Genomic DNA, 21377 nt, shown 5'->3' with positions numbered 1-21377 from the left:
CATACAGTGTTACTTGAGACATAACCTCTGCCCTGCACACTCCTCCCTTACAAAAGTCTGCATATGCAGAAAATCTGCATGATTCTCTACACAGAAAGAGAATCACCTATCGTGGTGATACAACAAGGCTAAGAGAAATAAACTTTTTAGGGACTGAAGTCTCCTGGTCCTAATTATCTATTACATAACCCAAAGACAACTTACTTTCCTTCAGTGGGACAATGTAGTTGAAATGAACTAGACTTTTCTAAAAATGTACATCTAATAAGAAAAGCCAACAAAAATGTTTAAGAAGTAAACAGAGTGAAACACTAAAAAATCCAGAACCATCTTCACTGTATTCATTATTAAAAAGGGATAGCTGGGACATCCCTGATAACACAGTGGATAAGAATCTGCCTGCCAATGCAGGAGACAGGCGTCGAGCCCTGGTCTAGGAAGACTTCACGTGCAGCGAAGTAACTGAGCCCTGTGCCACAACTACAAAAGACCGGACACCCTAGAGCTGCAGAGCACAACTACTGAGCCCTCATGCTGCAACTACTAGAGCCCATGTTCCTAGAGCCTATGCTCCACAAGATAAGCCACTGCAATGAGAAGACCAAGCACTGCAAAAGAGTAGTCCTTCCACTCACCAAAACTAGGGAAAGTCTGCACAAAGCAATGAAGACCCAGCATAGTCATAAATAAATTAACTAACATAAATAAATAAAAAAGGATAGTTACACATCAACAGTTTTTTCAGGAGGTTCTTCCTCTTTGACAGGCAGTTCTAAGGGCTTTGGTTCTTCTTCCTAAAAACAAATGAAACAAGATGGTTAAAATAAATCAAGAGTAAATACCTGTCAAGAGAAAATTATGAGAACTCCAAAATGAACCAGGCTATGAGAACTTTCATTCCCCCTTTATGCACCCCTAACGAATCAGCATTTAAGCCCTCTAATGATTAATGTTCAGCAATGTGACCAAGGTAGTGGCACACTGCCAGGCCAGTGAGTAACCTTACTCTCTCCAACTCACCTCTGTTTCATCTCCCAGTACATCTTCTTCATTTGCCTCCTCTTCAGCTAAAGAATATTAAAATATTCAGGTCAAGCCCTGCTACAAAACCATCTTGATCACTGTACTTAGGCTAAAATTATAATCTTTTTGCTTTTCCAAAACACAATTCAATATGCTCATAAAATTTGTTCCACATGGAGAAGATAAAACTACGTAGTCTACCTAACATCAACATGAGGGTAAATGCCAGTTGGACTGAAGAACTAAACAAGGTGAGGTCAAACTACAACATTAACAAAAAGCAATGTGGAAGAATTTAGTGAAGAATTTCTTAAAAAAAAAAAAACCCAGAAGCAAAAGCACTATGCAAAAAACTGACTTTTCAAAACTAGGAAAGGACACCACAAAAAAAAAAATCATGAAGACATTTGTGTATAAAACCAACATGGGAATAATCACTAAAATACAAAAGAAATGCCTGCAAACAAGCAACCAATGAGAATCCCATCAGAAAAATCAGCAAAGGAGAAACCCAAAGAACCATAAGCAAAAGAAATGTTTAAATTTTTTAATAACTGGAAGAACGTAAATTGAAACCACAAACAGATTAGGAAAAATGAGGCCAGAGTGAACCCTCATGTGCTGATAATGAGATTTATAGAGCAATTCAGAGAAACGATTTGGTAGTATTTAGTCATATTAAGTAAACATTTATGAATAGCTATTTATTAGCAACCCCATCCCTGAGTATATACTCCCAAAGGACTTTCACACAAGGATATAAGGAATTATGAAAGTAGTAGTTCAGGAGGCAATACAGGAATCAGTCACTGAATGAACTAAAGAAAATGTGGTGACTTCTATAAATTATAGAATACAATGCAGGAATTAGAATCAACAGACTAGATGATTACAGTCACAGTTCACACAAACACATCTTTTAAAAAAAGTGTGAGTACTTAAGAGAAAAAAAGTGTGCAATAAAGGTATGGCCTCATTGCCAACTACATAAAATTACTATAGATCAAACAACACTACATGGTTTACAACCGTAAAGACAAAAAGTATATATCAAACACATTAGAACTGTTGACTAAGCAAAGTTGGATAAAGGAAAAGGTAATAAAAAAATTAAAATTAAGAGAGGAATGATAGTATGCTTAAATGAAGTATTTTTATTTGTTTTAAAGTGAAATTACAGAATGTCAGAGTTCAGTTCAGTTCAGTCGCTCAGTCGTGTCCGACTCTCCGCGACCCCATGAATCACAGCACGCCAGGCCTCCCTGTCCATCACCAACTCCCGGAGTACACTCAAACTCATGTCCACAGAGTCGGTGATGCCATCCAGCCATCTCATTCTCCGTCGTCCCCTTCTCCTCCCGCCCCCAACCTTTCCCAGCATCAGAGTCTTTTCCAGTGAGTCAACTCGTCGCATGGAATGTCAGAGTTAGAAGGGACCAAAGATTACCTAAGTTTATGGATTTCGAGGGTGGAACCACTGGTCTCATTTCACAGACCAGAACACTCAGCCATGAAAACAGTGGCTGTCCAAAGTTACCTAGTAAATTTCTGGCACAGGAGGAATTCGACTTCGAATCGTCCAATTCTCAGTCTAATGATACTTGCTTTACCATACTTCAAAATAATTAACTGAAATAAAATTATAATGTCTTTTAAGGAGGAAAGGGCTATTTCATTATAACTACCGTTTTAGATAACAAGAGTTTTCTTGACAGAGTTAATTAAAATCTTACATCATCAACAACCTAAAGGAAAAAAAGAAATCTTCTGTATGGCAGAGGCTAAAAATTAATCTCCTCACTCACATCGCTCTTTGGCTTCACAGGGAACTCACCATGCTCTTCAAGATATGCCTGGAGCCTGTTGATGAGATCTTGTTTTATTCCCTTGGTCTCCAAACCACGAGCAAGACACTCCTGCTTTAGTTCAGCAAGCTGAGAAAAAAGAATAAAGCTTTTCCTTAATTTACAGAATGAACCTGGTGGGGGGAAAAAAAAGTAGCTCTTACAAGAAAGAAAAAGAAAAGAAAGTTCACCCCGTAACTACTGCTCTTAATCCCACCAAGCTTTTAGGTCCACAAGATGATTCACTTTCCCTCAACAATACTCAATATGCAAGAGAACTTTTCTGACAGACAGTGAAGAATAACCCTGCTTTAATATAATTCTTATCTATTCATACATCTATTTATTATATAAATCTTTAGCTGTTTCTGAGCAGAGGGTGTCTTTTTTTCCCAATTACTGTACCAGTTCATACAAGGAAAGAATGAATCTTTAGTAGAATATATAATTATCTAAAAGCAGATTCTCCTTACTATTACCCCAGATCCTTTACTGCAATCTACCATATACATGTATACAAGTTTGATCACCACAGGATTAGGTAGATATGTTAGCTAGCTTAATGTCAACAATGAATCACTTAAAGGATCTTTGCCAAAATGGAAAAAAATATGTAATGGCATGCCACAGAGTTCTGCTGAAGATTTTTAAATAAGTACTTTGACTAAAGCTCTAATAGGCATGCTTACAACTTTGCAGACACCAGGAGGAGGAAGAATTGGTAAATTACTGACAGCACTAAAGGTAGGGGGCTGTCAGGGGGTGTTGCTGGCTCTTCAGGGAAAACAATGATCCAAGATGAAGACTCAATTTAGAAGAAATAAGGTATACCTATAAAGTACTACACTTATACTCAAAACTTTATTAAATTTATTATATTCAAAACGTCATTAAAAAAAAAAAAACAGATGAACAAGATCTGGCCGAACAGTAACTCAAAGGATAAGACCTCAGTCAGGGTTTTAGAAAGATTACAAGTACAAAAAGGGTTAATGGCATAGTTTGCTATCAAAGTAATTCTAGGTTAAGGGTAACTAAAAAAATAGAATCTATATTAATTAATGTAATAGCCTTACTGGGCTCTTTATTCTCATTTTAAGGCACATAATGACACATTGATCCAAGGAGAACAACTAAGAAAAAGGAAGATTTTAAAAATCCTATATGCAGATCAATGCACAAACAGATATTTGTCCTGGAAAGACTTTACTAGTTTTGAAGTACAGATCTAAGACCAACCAGTAGAAATTAGGAAGCAGATTCCTATAGAAGAAAGAATGTTGTAACTAAGGGAATATGTTGGTCATCTCTAAAAGGCTTTCAACCAAGGAAGCATTTGGAAATGGAGAGGGGAGCTTTTTTTCTGACTAGTATTCAGTGAGTAGGACAGGTAGGCAGGGAGGGATACATGGAAAACTGTTTCTACTCAAGCCAACAGCCCCCTCTACTGAGAAACACAGTAGGTAATCACCCATTAAAAGCATGGAGCATAACAAGGCATCTGAAGTCAGACTACACTGGGTTCAAATTCCAGCTTTACCGCTTATATCCGTGTAGCCTAGGTGAGTAACGTAACCACTCTGTGCCTCACTTTCCTATGAAATGGGGATAATGTAACAGTACCTGCAGCATAGGGTTGTTACGAAGATTAAACCAGTAAATATTTGTAAAGCATTTACAATAGTGCTTAGCAGCTAGTAAGTGTTAGAAACTGGGTGAAGAATTAGACAAGATTAGACAGAATCATTGTTTCTCTGATTTCTGAATTTCACAGATCAATATATTTTTAAATAGGTAGAGAGACAGGGCTGTCATCTTTTTATAGCATTCCAGGTTGTGGACCAATACTTTTGTAAACAAACAAATCAATTACGAGAAAATCGGTCATACACTTGGATGAAGGAGTGATGTCAAACTGCTATAAAAGTTTCTAAAAGCTTACTTTCTTTTTTTAAACTTATCTCATCATTAACCAGTAACAGATCATGGATGAGCACTGACCTACAATACAGTATACAAGGTTAATCTAAAATCTAGACTCTAAGTGATCTCTAAGGTCCATTTCTTAAGAATCTAGATCTTTCCCATGGTGGTACTTTTTTTTCAGTTATTGTGAGTGTATTTAGAGGGTGTTGGTTGTTTGTTTATAACACAATACAATTTCTTTACTTTCTATAACTCCTAATCTTCCTTTTTTCTTCTCCTCCTTTAAGTAACATTAAGGGAAAAGGAATGTAAATACTCAGGCAATTCAAAATTCAACTTTCTAACAGAGCTGTTCCTCCTTTCTTCCTTCCCCAAACTGTGTGTAGATAGACAGAAGTTTACAAAATCTTTCAGGTAACAGGGAAAGATAGTCAGTGATAGATGCTAGACAGGACGCTGATCTAGTAGACCTGAAGCTGACAGACTGGTACAACTGGTTGTTTAGCATGGACAGCATCCACCACTGCTAACCACTGACCTTGCTATTGCTATTGAAATCTCAGCCCCCCACTGGCTTTCATTCCCTAACCTCAGGTCTCTGGCTCATTCAGCAGTTTTCTCAGCACCTCCATGTCCCCTTCTCTAGTCAAATGAGAATGTTACATACGTTTTTACACACTGTTGCATCACTTCATTATTTTACTTATTATTATATTGTGGGTTCCCCTCCAAAAGGGAAATTGATGAGTGAAAACAGAATAGCTGAAAATAAAAGTCATTTCACACATTTTGGCACAATTACATTAGTAATAAAACAAAACCCTTTTAAAACCTCAAATAAGGACCTATAATGTCAAATCTTACCCATTTTTATATGCATCTCACTTTAAAATGTTTTAAAAGAATGTATTTAAAAAGCAAGATATATTGAGTGAATTGTACAGTATGTGAATTGTCTCAATAAGACTATTAAAAAAAACAAGTTATAGAATACTGTATATAAGATACTACCATTAATGTAAAAAATAACATGCACACACATAAGTTATATAATATTTATACACAAGATGCCTGGGCAAGAAAAAGATACATTAACACTAGTTGAATCTCAGAAGAAACCTGAAGACAGGTGCAGGAGGGAAACCTTTTACCATATACCCTTTTAACATCTTTAAAATTATGAAGTTCAGTATGAATTACCTATTCAAAAACTAAATTTTCAGTCTCAATCCCAAAATCTTATTTTTCAGTATTAATAAGGCATTTTTCATGCTACCTATCCAACCAGCAGAGAAAGGACCGATCAACTGACTACACAATACATTTAACATTAATCCCCATTCATTGCCCTGTGATTTCTAATTTACTAATCTTGAATTTTGATTCAAATATTTTTCACCTGTTATCTCTCAACGTGGTTTATAAACCTTCAAGGACAGAAACATTTTATATAATTTACAACATTTCATATGATAGGAATTAAATTTCAAGTATTAATACATGCCAAACAAAAGGCTAAGTCTTTTGAACATCATTTCCTCATTTAATCCTCACAACATCTATGTGGTTGATTTTTTTATTACATCTCATAAATTAAGAAAACAAAGCTTAAAGAAACTCAAAATTTGCTAAAAATTCACCCTGCTAGAAAATAGTGAAGCCAACAGCCAGCTCATATCTCTCTGATTTAAGCCCAATTTTACATATCAATATGAAGGATTGTTTCCATGGACACACTCTCTTACTGTTTTCCTCTTACCTTTCCTCCTCACTCTTTGCTAGCTCTTCTTCCACCCAATCTTGTAAATACAGATATTCACTAAGATAACTTTGGCCTCCTTATCCTTCCACTTGTATCAAAAGCTTTTTCACTTCCCAGAATCCAATTATTGGCAAATACTGTCAGCACTTCCTTCAGAACAGACACAGAATCTAATCCATTGCCTTTCTTTCACACAAACTATTGTAAACTCTTCAGCCCTTGAACCTCATTATAGTTTATTTTCAAGAAGGTAGTCAGAGAGATCTTTCTGACAATTTAAGTCAAGAACATGTCTCTCCTCTATTCAAAAATCCTCCACTGGTTTCCTATCTCATTAAGGTTAAAAACCAGAATCCTAATGATCACCTCTAATACTTTGCACAAGGCTCACGCTTTCATTTATTTTAAGATTTTGCTTAAACATCATCTTCTCAATGACGCCTTCCCCTTAGTCACCCTATTTAAAATTATAATACCCTTCTCTTTTCACAGTTCCTTCTATTTCTATTTTTCTCTACAAATTTTATCGCTATTTGACATACTATAAATTTTACTTATTTACTGTGCCTCCCTGTAGTAAAATATAAGCTCCAAAAATTTATATATATATACATAAATATTTCAATAAGTCCCACATCTTTATTTTCACCTCTTAGCTCCTGAGCAAAAACCCACATTCAAATGATTACGAGATATGTCCAAATGAATATCTCAAAGACATTTTATCATTTATGCCCCAAACTGAACTTCATCTTCTCTCCTGCACAAACCTGGCTTCTTCTCCTCCCAACTTAGACTAAAGGTATCATTACTTGGAGTCACCTTTCATCCCTCTCACATTTAACTGACTTAAAAATACTTAAAATTCTATATCCAAAATTTGTTTCAAATTCATTCCTACTTTTGAAGCCACTACCTTATTTCAAGTCTTAGTAAGTTAATTCACTTGACAAATGGTTATAAGTACCCACTGTGTGTCAAGCATTATCTTAGATACAGGAAAATAATCATAAGCAAAAGAAAGAGTTCTTGCCCACACGGAGCTTACAATCTAGTAAGGAAACAAGGCAAGCAATGATCATATACGTAATGTTTAACTGATTCTAAAAAAAGTACAGGGTCCTATAAAAGCATTTAAAAAGTAGTCTGACTGTGTGTGTAGATGGATGGAACCATCCTACCTAAGGGTTCATTGGATAAATGATGTTTGACTGATATCTGAAGGGAAACTAACAGTTAATTAAACAAAGGTATGGGGGTGGCAAGAGCAATGAAGCCAAAAGCATGTATAAAGGTTCTGAGTACTAAGGTATGGAGAGGCAGCCATACACAGCAGTTCCGAACAGGAATTCTGGAGACAGACCGCCTGGATTTGAGCCACCACTTACTAGGTACATGACCTAGGGCAAGTTATCCAATCTCTTTGAGCTTCCATTTTTTCTCATTTTTTGTTTCCTTCAGGCCAAGCCACAAGCATGTGGAATCTTAGTTCCCAAACCAGATATCAAACCTCAGACCCCTGAAACAGAAGCATGGAATCTTAACCCCTGGACCACCACGGAACTCTCCATTTTTTCTCTTTTTCAATGCGGACAACACAGGCATTTATGTTATTGCCTTAGGATTATTGTGAGAAATCAACTGATATGTACAAACTGATTTGACCAGTGTCTGCCACATAGTAAATGTTAGCAATTAATGAACACCCATTCTGATAAGTGAAATAAAGTCACTAGCTGGAATTTGAGAAACTAAACTAGATACTGGCAGGGATATAATTAAAAGGTTTTAAGCAGGGAAGTGACTATTATAATAAAAATCTAACTGGTGAAATTTCTTCCTCTCTAGACCCCATCCTTCTTACTGCCAAAAAAACACAAACTGGGAAATTCCTAGCAGTCCATTGTAGGACTCTGAGCTTTCATTGCAGAGTGCCTGGAGTTCCATCCCAGGAACCCCAGGGAACTAGGCCTGGGAACTAGGATCCCACAAGCCACGTGGCAAAGAAAAAAAAAACTGATCACATCAGCTCCTCCTTTCAAATTTTCAAAGGTTCCTCACTTTCTGCCTGCATGACAAAAACCAAACACCTTACACAACTTAGAAGTCCTTTTCAGCATCACTCCAATACCCCTCGAGACACACAGTTCACCTACTTTCCTTTTCCAAACTATCTTCAACCATTAACACAAATGCACTTTATGCTTCACTATTACAAATGTCTCACTGTTTTATCTACCCTTCTAGTTTTCTCCTCTGTAGTCCCTTTTCTCACAACTGACTGGAAATCTGGTACTATTAAAATTCAAGGCATTTTTCACCCACAATTCAGTCTCTTTCCACTGCATTGAAATGACTCCATTTTTACAAAATCTTCACAAATTTGCAGTTGATGTGGCTTTACATTATCAGTTCAGATACGTATTTTTCATGCCTACTTCAAAGCTTGCTCCTATCCTCTGAGACCCCACACTACAGCCCCAAATTCCTTTTATAAAAATGCAAAGGCTTTTTTTTTTTTTTTTAAAGAGATAAACCTTAGGTCAACCCAAAAGTAAGGAGCACTCCATGATCAACAGTAGGATCACTCCATGATCAACAATGGAACCAAACATTAACTGTCCTGGAAGTCAAAATTAAAGGCATGAGTTCTTAACCAGAGGTCCATGGACTCCTCAGGGCTCCAAGGTAATTTTATGAAGCCCCTCAAATCACATGCAAAGTTATGTGTACATGCCTTTTTCTGGGGAGAGGTCCATACCTTTCATCAGAGTTTCAAAGATATCTGTGACCTCCAAAAGGTTAAGAAGTGCTCTAGAGAAAAAGCAAAGACAAGCAAATATGATTAAAAGAGTGAATCCTTTTTAGGCTATTAGGACTGCCTCATGCTCTCTAAGACTATAATAACCTGAAATCAGATCAGAGGACATTATCCAATCAAAACCGAATTTAACCTGCAACTGACATACAGATTTTTATGGAAGGTGGAACTCCATAAAGCAAAACAAAACCTATAAAGGCAAGTCACAAGGCTAGTGACTTACTCGAGGGGTTTCAAAAATGGAACTAATAGGAAGAAAACAGATCTTATATTCATATTTCCTTTTTATTCCATTCAAAAATTCCTTTTGTGTTTCTTTCATAACATACAAACAGTAGTACATAACATATAGTAATACTAATTTATAAGTTAATATACATATAATGGAAGTAGCTGCTCAATTTTTTACTTGTTATTCTCTTAGCAGACTACTGATACAATCTACTTATTTCGGTACCACCAAGTTAACAGTAACTCCAGGTTAACACAAAATCCCCCTAGTACAGCTTAGATTCCAAGAGTAAGAAACCTATCAACTTTCACTGAAAGTCTAACTGGTGTCAACTAATGTGATTAAGAGGAGCTCTCTCTTTTTACCCTTACTCTCCTTACACTTTTTTTTTAAAGCTCATCAAACTTTAAAGAATCAGTTTTCAGCGTGGGCCAAATCAACCTGGTTTGTCAAAGGTTCCCAGGATGTGAACAAAACATGACAGAAGAGTGATGGGAAAAATACCTGTGAAACCACAAATGGACAACTTGAGATATTCTCTTAATTTACCACCCCCCCAAAAAAAACCCATTCTTTTCTTCCAAGAAAATAATCTAAATACGAAAAGGCTCTCAAGATTCCCAAGAGACAACTTAAAACGTCTTCTGTGATTGAGTGTCACCCAGTGGTGAGACCAAGAGATGCAGGGTCTACCCGCGAAATGAAATGGGACAGAGGTAACCCTAACCTTGGAAACGTTTTCCCAAAATATTACAGTTCTGAGTGACTTGTCTCAGGGGTGGTGGGGCACAGGGTGGGGGGAAGGCTGGTAGGCGGAGAACCGCGTTGAGAGAACTCGAAAACTTTTCAATCTGGAGTATCTGTGCCTTCACTATCTCTTAAAGTCTCCTAAAGCCCAGGCCTCTAAGGGGAGGCCTATCTTCGGAGGCCTCTCCTCAGGTTTCCAGATTTGCCCCGGGGGCGTCACTCCACCTAAAAAAGGGGAACGGAAGCATTTTCTGGATCAAGTCTGAGACCTAGATAGACAGAAACAAACAAAGCTGCCATCCTTTGCTACCGGGAATCTCCACTTTGGACAACCCAGGGAAGAAAAAGGGGTCCTGGGCTCCGCACGGGGCCAAGAGGAAGAGACCACTGACGTAATGCAGTTTGACGAGAAACAAGAAGAGAGTAGAACAGGTTGAAGGCACTTCCACAACCCGGTAGAGAGGTAACGGACGACACCACAGTGGAGGAAGGTGACGAATAACAAATAAGGACACAGTAAAACCGTGAGGAGAAATGGGAAAAGAGAAAAGGCGTAGTGGGGGAAGAAGGGAAGCACAAAAGAACAGAACTACGACGGGAGCCAGAAAATAGAGTAGAAGAACCTTCAAGGAAAAGGCGCCAACCCGCCAGCAAAATTTAGTCTACGGAAAAGTCTGACCCGGTCCTTCCCCGCCTCACGGTACCTTCAGCTTATGAAGCTCCACCGTCTCAGTCGCCATCTTGTTACCCCTCCACTCCGCCAAGCCCCCACCCGCTGCCTCCACCTCCGGGAGCTCCCGCCTCGGCGCCTACAGCCACGGCCGGCCAATCGTTGGAGCTCTTACTCCCGCCTCTTACTATCAACTCTTTCCATTAGTCGATAGCTGGCGTCGCCCTCACGCCTCCAAGTGGCTTTCCCCACCTCTTTCTCCGGGTGGGACCCGGAGAAGGGCGGGTTCGGCACCTTCCGAACGACGGAAATGGTGACCAATTGTGTGTCCCCGCGGTGGATCGTCAGCCAATGAATGGTGGCGGCGCTGACCTTGCTCCACCAATAGGGAGAGCGCAGATGGGCGGGGAGGCTGCTTCCTGGAGACCGCAGGTGTAGAAGCAAGCGCCGCGCCCCGACCCGGACGGGCTTCCGAGGCTGGCAGGTAGGTTTACCGAGAGACTGGGAAGGGGTGCTAAGGAACAATGGTGGGAGGCGAACGAGCGGGGTGGGTGAAGCGGCGGCGAGCAACTGACTGGAAGAGGAGCGCGGAAGACAACCTTAAGGGAAGACGATGAAGGGGCCTGGGAGGAGCAAGGGGGTGAGTTCAAATCATTACTGGGGTTTAGGGAATTTTAGGTAGAGAGCGGGCCAGGTCTGCTTCCTAACCCGGCGTCATCAACTTAAGGGCAAGCACGATTTTAAAAGGGCCAAGTTCAGACGATCAGAGCCGCCCTGAAGTCGGGACTAGGGCTCCACCTCTCGAGACGCTCAGCTCACGTCCCTTCCTAGTTCAGTACAAAAGCCCTGGGCACGTTCTTGCAGCTGCCTGCTTACATGCCGATGAGAGGTCGGGGGAGCCCCAGAGGAAAAGGTGGGGACTAGGATAGATTGAAGGCGGGAGGAGAAGGGGACGACAGAGGATGAGATGGCTGGATGGCATCGCCGACTCGATGGACATGAGTGTGAGCAGGATGCCAGGCTTCCCTGGTGATGGACAGGGAAGCCTGGCATCCTACAGTTCATGAGGTCTCAAAGAGTCGGACACAACTGAGTGACTGAACTGAGTATAGATAAGAAAAAGTAGCTTTACCCTGTCTTCCCTGCTTAGTGGTTCCTTGTTTCCCATGACCCTCTTCTGTAATTTCGGGTGCACCTAATGTCTTCATGTTTCCTTATTAAATTCTTAAGGATAGTGAGATACTTGTTACTGTTGCTCCTTGAAGTGCACCAAGCCTATGCTTACTCCTTCAAGTAACAGTTGAAGTGTAAGGATCAGAAGAAAGATTATCATGTCTCTAACATGTAGAGTGCGCTCGTCTTGCCTTTTAAATTTTTTCCCCCAAGTCTTCAGTTTTTCCTTTGTGCATAATGAGGTAAGTTCTTTCATTCCCAATAGAGTCCGCGGAATTTGGGCTACTCAGGCAACAACTTGGAGAAACAGACTCCAAGAAGGGTGGAGAGGAAATTAAGTTGGACTCCTGCCTGATCCCCCACTGTGGTAGGATGAATGTGGGGGTGGCACACAGCGAAGTAAACCCCAACACTCGAGTGATGAATAGCCGGGGCATCTGGCTGGCCTACATCATCTTGGTAGGACTGCTGCATGTGGTTCTACTCAGCATCCCCTTCTTCAGCATTCCTGTTGTCTGGACACTGACCAACGTCATCCATAACTTGGTGAGCACTAAACCATGCCCCTTTACCCACCCTAGGCTTTTCCCAACCAAGAACAATTACTTGGGATTTCTGTATTCCTTTTGGGATCTCAGCTGAGGGACTACTTTATGCCCTGTACCTCACACTGTCCCCTTCCCTCCTCCCAGGTTATGTATGTCTTCCTACATACGGTGAAAGGGACACCCTTTGAGACCCCTGACCAAGGAAAGGCTCGGCTACTGACACACTGGGAACAGATGGACTACGGGCTCCAATTTACCTCTTCCCGAAAATTCCTCAGCATCTCTCCCATTGTATTGTGAGTCCAGGGGGAAATAGGGGAGATGCTTCAAGAGCCAGGTACAAAGGTCCACAAGGAAACTTTAAAAACAGTGGACTTCTAGTCACCTAGACCCTGTGAAGATACACTAGCTCTAAATCTAGTGAGAACAGTAAAAAGTAGAAGACAGTAAGCAAGCATCACTTGCTGCCTCGCTTGATGGTAGGAGAATGGAGAAGGGACTAAGAAAAGATAAAGTAAAACAAGTTATTTTACACTTCCAAAGAAGTGAATAAAGGCAGAACTGATGTAAATCTGTGAGAAGTGGTAGCAAAAAGGATTCTAACAGTCACACAGGCTGAAACTGCTTCAGCTGTCATTTGCCACCTGTCATTAACAATTTTTTTTTAAAAAGCACAAATTTATAAATCTCTAGTTAAAGGTGCTATCTGATTATCTCCCCTGCTGCTGCTGCTACCCCAAAGTAAATATTAATATAGCTGAAATATTTTTAGATATTCTAGGACTGCATGCAGTAAAATTGGTTATTTAAAATAGAAAAGAAAGTCGCTGGAAAGGCCTGAATATGGATAGGGAAGGCCAGCTTCATTCAACCTATTTCTTCTCTTCCCAGATACCTCCTGGCCAGCTTCTACACCAAATATGATGCTGCTCACTTCCTCATCAACACAGCCTCACTGCTTAGCGTACTGCTGCCCAAGTTGCCCCAGTTTCATGGGGTTCGTCTCTTTGGCATCAACAAATACTGAGATGGGGCTGGGGATGTTGGAACAAAGGGCCATATCATCCCTCCTTTCTCTATACAACCTGAGAACTATGCAACCTTTCCCTAATGCCCCCACTGGAAATGCAAACTTTCACAAATTTTCATTGGAAAATGGGGTCCCCTGGGCCCCGCCCTGCTAGGAGCAGGTTTCTTTGAATCAGGAAAGACAGGTGAGGTAAGGAGCAAATCACTCTCCTCCACAGCAGGAAGCCATGCTTGGGCAGCTTTTTGGTTGATTAAGGTTTTCCCTATCATCTATTCCCATCACTTTTCAGCTCTGTTTTACTGTGTGTTTTCCTTATAATAAAGATACTTTTTTTCATATATGGCTATAGTTTGGTCAGCAGGAAGAGTAGGGAGAAAAAAGCTAGAGAAAAAAGATGCAACAATGACTGACTTACAGAACTACAAAATTTCTTTAAGGTATTTTTTTTATCCCCCTCCCTTGGTCCAGCAGGAGGTGCCCTTCACTCTAACACTTAGGAAGGAAAAGATTCTCAAATGAGAAAAAGGGCTCCAGCTATATCGGCAAAGAAGAGAGGGAGGATATAAGTTGCCAGTTACATATTTATAGAAAGATAATCCCCTGGCTTTAAATAGTTATGTACATACAAATATGAACAAACTTAAAAAAATACAAACCCTTGGATCATAAGGGGGCTGCTGGGAGCCCCTTTACCCTTCCCCCTCACCCAAGGGCAGAGGGCATGAAACTTGTTTTTTAAAAATTATTAGTTTTGGCCATCCCTGCAGCAACAAGCATGAAGTTGGGCGATTACCCACAAGGTGAGAGTTCCCACTCTCTGAACTCTTACGTATCTCCTATAATTAGGGTTACATGCTTTCTTGTTCTTTTAACTAGTATACTGGGGCAAAGGAGGTGGCTCCCTCCTGAAATGAGTCAAGAGATAAAACAGACTCGTTTAAAGGGTTGGGGGCAGGGGGAGTGTCATCTGCTCTAAGAAGCAAAAGACAAGATAAAGGCATACAGACCCCAGGGAAATACCCAGTTCCCACACTATGGGAGATACCGTCCAGCCCAGGTCCAGGCCCCAGGTTCTTTGTTCTAGACATCCCCTATTTCTTTGGTATTGTCAGAAGACAAGATTCAGTTCCTGGGTGCTGGTGGAGGAGGGAGAGTGGTTCCAGGGCTTCCTAAAAGTACTGAATGAACAATTTGAGCTTAAAATTTTCCCTTTTTTAAATATTTAAAAATAAACAAATCAAACTCCATCTGGTGCTGTACACAGCCCTTTTGACTCCCTGACATTGATTGGAGGAAAGAGAAGGGGTGTCAACGTTGGAAGGGCCTCCTCACTTTCTTCCGCCGCTTCGGTTTGGCTTCTCCCTTGGGTACTGTGCTGTTGGGCTTGGAGGCTGCAGTGGCCCCAGGGCCAGGCTGAGGAGCTGCAAAGAAGTTCCCGTTGGACATCTGGCCTGGGGGTACTTGAAAGATCCGGCTCAAGAAATCCTGAAGGTCAGCAGGAGGGGCATCTGGAGTAGGTCTGAGAGGAAACCAGAAGGCATGATGAGGCAAGAGATACTGGAGTCAAATGGTTATCTGTTTCATCTATTTATACATATGTTAAAGACATACTGAGTCAGGTCCCAAACTTCTTAAATGGTGAGACACCTACATGTCCTAAACAGCATGTCATTGGAAACCATATTCAGAACTAGAACAGTGGATAGATTGTTGAGAGAAACACTACCTACCTCTGCCGCCCACTGGTTCCTGGCATCCGCGAACCAAATGAGATGTGATAAGGGACTCTGTGGGTATCTGGGGAGATTCCCACACGCTGGCATCCAGCCCACTCTGCAAGCATGAGCGACAATTAGCCAAAATATCACAGTTCTGAGCATATATGAGCCCATACTTCCAGAGGACAAAAGTATACCTGTGATATCATACACCTTTCCATCCATCAGCGCAAAGTAGGTGATTTTGAGGCCCAACATGCTTGACTCTGCCCAAAAGTCACCTTCTTCAGCAGGATGCAGCCTATTACACTCAGCACAGTATCTGGCACTCTTAGGTTCCCGGTCCATTTCAAACCTCCTGAAATTCAGTAAAAGGACAGTTCCTTAATAATACATTAAGACTACCTAGAGCATTGCTACAGTCTCATCATTACTGATGTCTCATTGTTCCCGACAAGTATGGTTACTGATAAACATCTAAAATTACCACCACTCAGTTGTTATGTGTGCCTATGTACGCCCTGCCCTCAACCTATCTTAAAGCCAGAAATACTATCTTTTCTTCTTGCTAACTCAGGTCCTCAATCTCTTGACAATATGGCAAAAGTAGAAAATCAGGGTCTTTTTACTTACCATCTGGATCCCACAACTACCAATGATACAAGGAACGTGTTTAGTCACCCAGTCCCTAAACTGGCTGTCCCAGTCCTGTCCTATTTAAATCATACCTATGCTTTCCCTGGCATCGGCTGCACATCATAGTATTCATTGCTTCTTGCAGCTTGGACAGAAACTCATTCACTGACCGGCTCAGCTCATTTTCTGCCATTCGTTTCCTGAGAGAAAAAAGGCTATGTAAGTCAGGATATTGAGTGAGGGACAAAGGAAGACAGATCTATTGGCCTCTTGAGGTCCTTGGCCAGCTAGACAAGCCACCTCAGTTCTGCCTCGGACAGCCTTCATCCATAAGTCCAGGGATCTCTGCTACTGAAGGTTATTCATTTACCCTACCTGATAATTTCCTGGCTCCAACTTACATCTCGTATTCCTTCCGTCTTTCAGGGTTGCTGACAATGTCCCAAGCTGCCCGCAAAACCTTGAAGGCCTCCTCAGCCCGAGGATGATGATTTTTGTCAGGATGAACCTACCAAAACAGATTTCATTACATATCCATTCCAACCCTCTCCCCATCTTGAGTCAAAATAACCTCATATCAACAGGTTATTATTGATAACTTCATATTGAACACCCTTTTGAAGAATCAATATAGCTTAATGGTTAATTGCTCTAGCTCTGCAGATGGATCTAGGTTTAAGTCCTGATTCTATTGCTCATTAGCTTCATGACCTAGAGTATTTTATCTATCATGGACTGTTAGGAGTATTAAATGAGAATACACATGAAGCAGAATACAGAGAATCTGGCACTATGGTGATCCACCACTCTAGTGTGCCTGGAACTGTCCCAGTTTTAGTATTTAAATTTCATGTTTCAAGAAACCATTCAATTTCAGGCAAACAAGGATGAATGATCACCCTGCCACACATACTAAACTCTTATATTTTAACTTTGTTGTCAGTCACAGAATTCCAACAATCCTCAAACTTTAACTAGGAAATTCTCATATCTACTCAAAACTTCCTACAATGGTTTGCTTTTCTGTTCCAGGAGTGAAATAACATACTATGACCCTCAGGTTTTTAATCCACTTCACAGTCTTTTCTCCAAGACAAATATTATTCTCACTTCCTACAGTTCCCTGATTTTTCCCATCCTCATTCACCAAAAACAGAGATAACGCTAGTCTCTTGCAGAATGCTGTCATCTCTCTCGTTATCCCCAAGCTTACAGAATGCGAGTACTGGTCATGTTAGGGCCTACTAAGGAAAGTGAGAGGCTGTATAAAAGACTACAGAGACTTGCCTGGTCATCCAGCAGTTAAGACTGTGCTTCCAATGCAAGGGGTGCAGGTTCAATCCCTGCTTCAATCTTAAGGAACTAAGACTCCACATGCCCCATGGCTTGGCCAAAAAGAGCCCACAGATACTCTGGCCCAGAACAAGGGGGTAACTTCAGGTTGTGAGACAGTTCTACTAAGGTTCGGGGAACTTTACTTCAAGAAAGTAAGTTGAAAATAAGAAGTTTTAAATGACATTCCCCAAGAGACAAAATCTGCTAAAAGACATGAAGGTGAGAAAAAAAACCTCTACCGTTAGTAATGACTTGAGTGTGAACACCGTTCCTCACTCTCAGAATAACCCAGGCTATCCAATAAGGGGCATGTATTTCCCACCAAACTAATTTAGTTACCTGGTAAGTTTCAGGTCTGGTATTTTATTGTACCTAGAATGGTTAATGGAAACTCTGGTTGCCCATTCCTCTTTCATGTCATGCAACCACTGAGGTAATCTCCACAGTGGTATTTTACCAGTCAAGTTCCATACACTCAAATCATCTCCAATGCAATTTACACACATTATAGTCATGGACTTCCCAGGTGGCACTAGTCGTAAAGAATCCACCTGTCAGTGCAGGAGATTTAGAAATGCAAGTTCGATCCCCTGGAGAAGGACATGCAACCCACTCCAGTACTCTTGCCTGGAGAATCCCATGGAGAGAGGAGCTTAGCAGGCTACAGCCCCTAGGGTCGCAAAGAGTCAGACACGACTGAATTGACAGCACACAGAACGCACTTATATTCATAAGTTTTACTTGTACAGAAATAGCAGGCTCAATCATACCTAAAAATAGCAATCAAATATCTACTTCTAAAAGCAATTTGATTGCATGTTTGTATTAAACCATTTCCCTCAAGCATTTAAGTCACAACCATCTATATCCTACCTAATCACCAACATTTTCATGTATGACATACATACATACATGCCTCTCCAAGATTTACGTCCCATTCGCCTTCCCCTTCTCAGCCCAGGTTGTTGGTCTTGAAATAGCTTTTCACCTGGTCCTGGAATAATCACTCACATACACTCTCTGAATCTTCCCACACTTGCCTCACTAGGAAGACAGTTGGATTTCCCTGTGTTCAGAAATCCCTCATTTGTTCAGGAGGAACTGATAAGCGTTCTGACTAGGCCTCTTCTCCAACCTGCTCGGAGGGATTTCACCTGGATATTCCAGGGTGAGTGAGTCCAGCACCATCTACTATACCAGGTTCATTCATTTTCATTGAGAAAAAGAATTTCATGATACAAAACTTTAAGGGAAAGTCAGATCCCCTTTACAATTCTTTCCTGAGAATTAGAGATAATTTTCATCTTCCAAGTTGATTTTCTACTCTCCCTTCCTCTGCTTTTGCTACTGCTAAGTCACTTCAGTCGTGTCCAACTCTGTGTGACCCCAAAGACGGCAGCTCACCGGGCTCCCCCGTCCCTGGGATTCTCCAGGCAAGAACACTGGAGTGGGTTGCCATTTCCTTCTCCAATGCATGAAAGTGAAAAGTGAAAGTGAAGTTGCTCAGTCATGTCCAACTCTTAGCGACCCCATGGACTGCAGCCTACCAGGCTCCTCTGCCCATGGGATTTTCCAGGCAAGATTACTGGAGTGGGGTGCTATTGCCTTCTCCGTCCCTTCCTCTACTTACCTAAAAATTGTAATGGAAAATAAAATATGGGAACAAAGAACTGGAAAGAAGGAAGGGTACTCACCATCACTGCCAGCTGCCTATAGGCCTTCTTCAGTTCAACATCTGATGCTGTGGCTTCAACCCCCAACACGTGAAAAGGGTTTAGCTCATCCTCAGGAACCCCAGTCATGGTCAAGAGTCGAGCCACTTCCTCTTCAGGCTGGCAGTAACGACCACCAGCTACAGGTGTATTCCCCGGCCTACTGGTCCTCTGTTTGACCCAAGGTAACTCCAGCCAACCCCACTGAACTATTCTTACCAGCTGCTGCCAGGGCCTGCTCTCTCTCAGCAGAATCAGGCAACGCTGCCAGGTGGGAGAAGCCAGCCAAGAGAAGAGCCAGGTGGCTTTACCCCTCCAGCCTAGCCGGTCACTCAATCCCACCAGAAACCGCCAGCCCAACTGTAAACAGCCCAACAAAAGGGCCAGAGCCAGGAGCAGCAAAGCACCCACAAGCCTAAGAAAACGGGTGAACAGCCCTGCCCCATAGCAAAACGCCTGGCTCAGAAACTGGAACATCACCTGGGCCCAGCCCCCCAGCCGCCCTGCCCACACTCCCACCCAGACACAAAAAAGGTCCAGATCACTGCCTTTCAGCTGCCTGCATGCATAGATGAGATGGCCACAAGTCTCCACATACTCCCCCACTAATACTAGCAGTTCGATCAGCCACCAGAAGCCTGCCTGTCCAAGCTGACACAGTTCCTCTGCTCCCCACAATCCCAGTCCTCTGCGTTTATCTGCCTGACTCCGTTTCCGGCCGAGCCGATGTCGACCAGGAGATCTGGGATCTCTTCGTCCACCCTCCCGAGTGTCCTCCTTGGCTGGAACACGGTGCCGTTGTCTCCGGGGTGCAGGTTTCTTTTCACTGGGCACACGTGAAAGATCACTGGGAAACTTAAGAGGTTCCTCTTCATCATATTCCCCTTCCAACTCTTCATCTTCCCCCAAAGCTGGAGAGGTACAATGGTGGCAAAAGTTGCTAGAAGAGCTATCTCCTCCCTCAGAGTAAGGCCCTTCAGGGATTCCAGGGGTTCCCTGGCAGTTACAAGTAGACGGAATGGAAAGAAAAGAAGAGTTCACATCATCCTGGAACCCAGCCTCATTCTCTCTTGAGAGTTCCTGGTCCGCTCCTGACTCTTCTGAAGATGCCTCACTCTGATCAGGGTCCTCTTCAGCCAGAGGGGGTCCTGGACCCCTTGGGGGTCCATGGCTTGGATCCGACCAGTGGGCTGGATTTGGGGGCTGTGTGTACTTAGGACTAGAGTGCTCTGTGAGGCAGCGGGTACCATTAGGAGCAGGCCCCGCTGAGTCCCTGAGTCCTGAGAATGAAAGTATGTCAGGGTCCACAGAGGGTCCTAAAGTCCTGACGGAGGCACCACCACGGTGGTGGGCTCCACACAACCCTCCTTCTCCGGGGTGCTTCTGGGCCATGACCCCGGGGCTTCCTGAGGATTTTAGGTCACAGCCATCATGGTGACTTCTGATGCCTGTAACAGAGGTATCAAGTGGGGATGATCAAGGACAGGACCAACAAAAAAGTTAAATAATCTTAAATTGGGTATATATTGAATGCATCCACCTCCCTTGTTTTAAAGATTCGGGGGCATTCATCACCCTAGCAATAAAGCCAATACTACATTAACGGCAACGCTGCTCCCTCCCCCCACTCCTCCAAACTCCCTTATTATTTTTTCTCTCCCCAGAAAGCTATAACCCTGAAACAGGGGAAAAGGGAGGTACCGCAAAGGGTGTGGTCCTGGGGTCACTCTCGGGAAAAAAGGGAAAGACGACCGGAAAGGGGGCTGCAGGCTGCCAGAAAAGGGTGGGGACCGTGCGGCCCTTCAGGAACATCTGGGGGCGGAGCTTGAGACTGCCCCTGACAGAGTCAACCCGTTACCCCTCGGGCTGGGTAGAGGGGATCAAGGTAACATACCGAAGAGCGGCGGTAACTCCTCCCCCTCGAGCAGCTGGGCCGAGGGCCAGGGGGAGCTACGAGAGCAGCTCCCCCGGCTCCGCCTCCCGCTCACGCTCTGCTTCCGCCTTCCGTCCCCGCCGCGGCCGCCGATTCGCGTCTACTTCCACTTCCGGGGTCACCAGGGAAGACACGGGAAGGAAAAGTAAAAGCGGTCGGGCAAGGTGCAAGCCAGTCCTGCAGGCTAAGTCGAACCAGAGGAGGTGGTCCTGGGGAAGCGCTAGCCCCGCCCTTTAAAGGGCCCTCTGCTGCCGCCCTCCGCGTGCT

At 42.5% G+C, this 21377-nt stretch overlaps 3 protein-coding genes across 3 annotated transcripts in view; 1 reads left to right on the top strand and 2 right to left on the bottom strand.

The window, feature by feature from the left end:
* The window catches only part of SARNP (SAP domain containing ribonucleoprotein), a 48595-nt gene extending 37354 nt beyond the window's left edge, over nucleotides 1-11241 (bottom strand). The window contains exons 1-4 of the mRNA XM_055394269.2: nucleotides 11060-11241; nucleotides 2858-2957; nucleotides 1021-1067; nucleotides 727-794 (exon numbers count right to left, since the gene is read on the bottom strand). Of these exons, the coding sequence (XP_055250244.1) occupies nucleotides 727-794; nucleotides 1021-1067; nucleotides 2858-2957; nucleotides 11060-11095 (251 nt within the window). The 5' untranslated portion in view covers nucleotides 11096-11241. The remainder of the gene's footprint in view (nucleotides 1-726; nucleotides 795-1020; nucleotides 1068-2857; nucleotides 2958-11059) is intronic.
* Nucleotides 11242-11402: 161 nt separating this feature from the next.
* ORMDL2 (ORMDL sphingolipid biosynthesis regulator 2) lies at nucleotides 11403-14112 on the top strand. The gene is made up of 4 exons (XM_055394915.2): nucleotides 11403-11509; nucleotides 12464-12744; nucleotides 12891-13042; nucleotides 13638-14112. The coding sequence occupies exons 2-4, from the start codon at nucleotides 12571-12573 to the stop codon at nucleotides 13771-13773; spliced, it is 462 nt and encodes a 153-aa protein (XP_055250890.1). The 5' UTR covers nucleotides 11403-11509; nucleotides 12464-12570; the 3' UTR covers nucleotides 13774-14112.
* DNAJC14 (DnaJ heat shock protein family (Hsp40) member C14) lies at nucleotides 13638-21367 on the bottom strand. The gene is made up of 7 exons (XM_055394901.2): nucleotides 21072-21367; nucleotides 19160-20625; nucleotides 16532-16638; nucleotides 16223-16330; nucleotides 15692-15852; nucleotides 15507-15609; nucleotides 13638-15295 (listed from the first exon to the last, which is right to left on the bottom strand). Exons 2-7 carry the CDS (start codon nucleotides 20567-20569, stop codon nucleotides 15085-15087), a joined length of 2100 nt encoding a protein of 699 aa, XP_055250876.1. The 5' UTR covers nucleotides 20570-20625; nucleotides 21072-21367; the 3' UTR covers nucleotides 13638-15084.
* Between the last annotated feature and the right edge of the window lie 10 nt (nucleotides 21368-21377).

Source organism: Moschus berezovskii, chromosome 6 (assembly GCF_049115385.1).
Source record: "Moschus berezovskii isolate FMDL1 chromosome 6, NW_MosBer_1.0, whole genome shotgun sequence".
Classification (NCBI taxonomy): Eukaryota; Metazoa; Chordata; class Mammalia; order Artiodactyla; family Moschidae; genus Moschus; species Moschus berezovskii.
The sequence above is the reverse complement of the archived record's forward strand: the minus strand, read 5'-3'. Positions and strand labels throughout refer to the sequence as shown.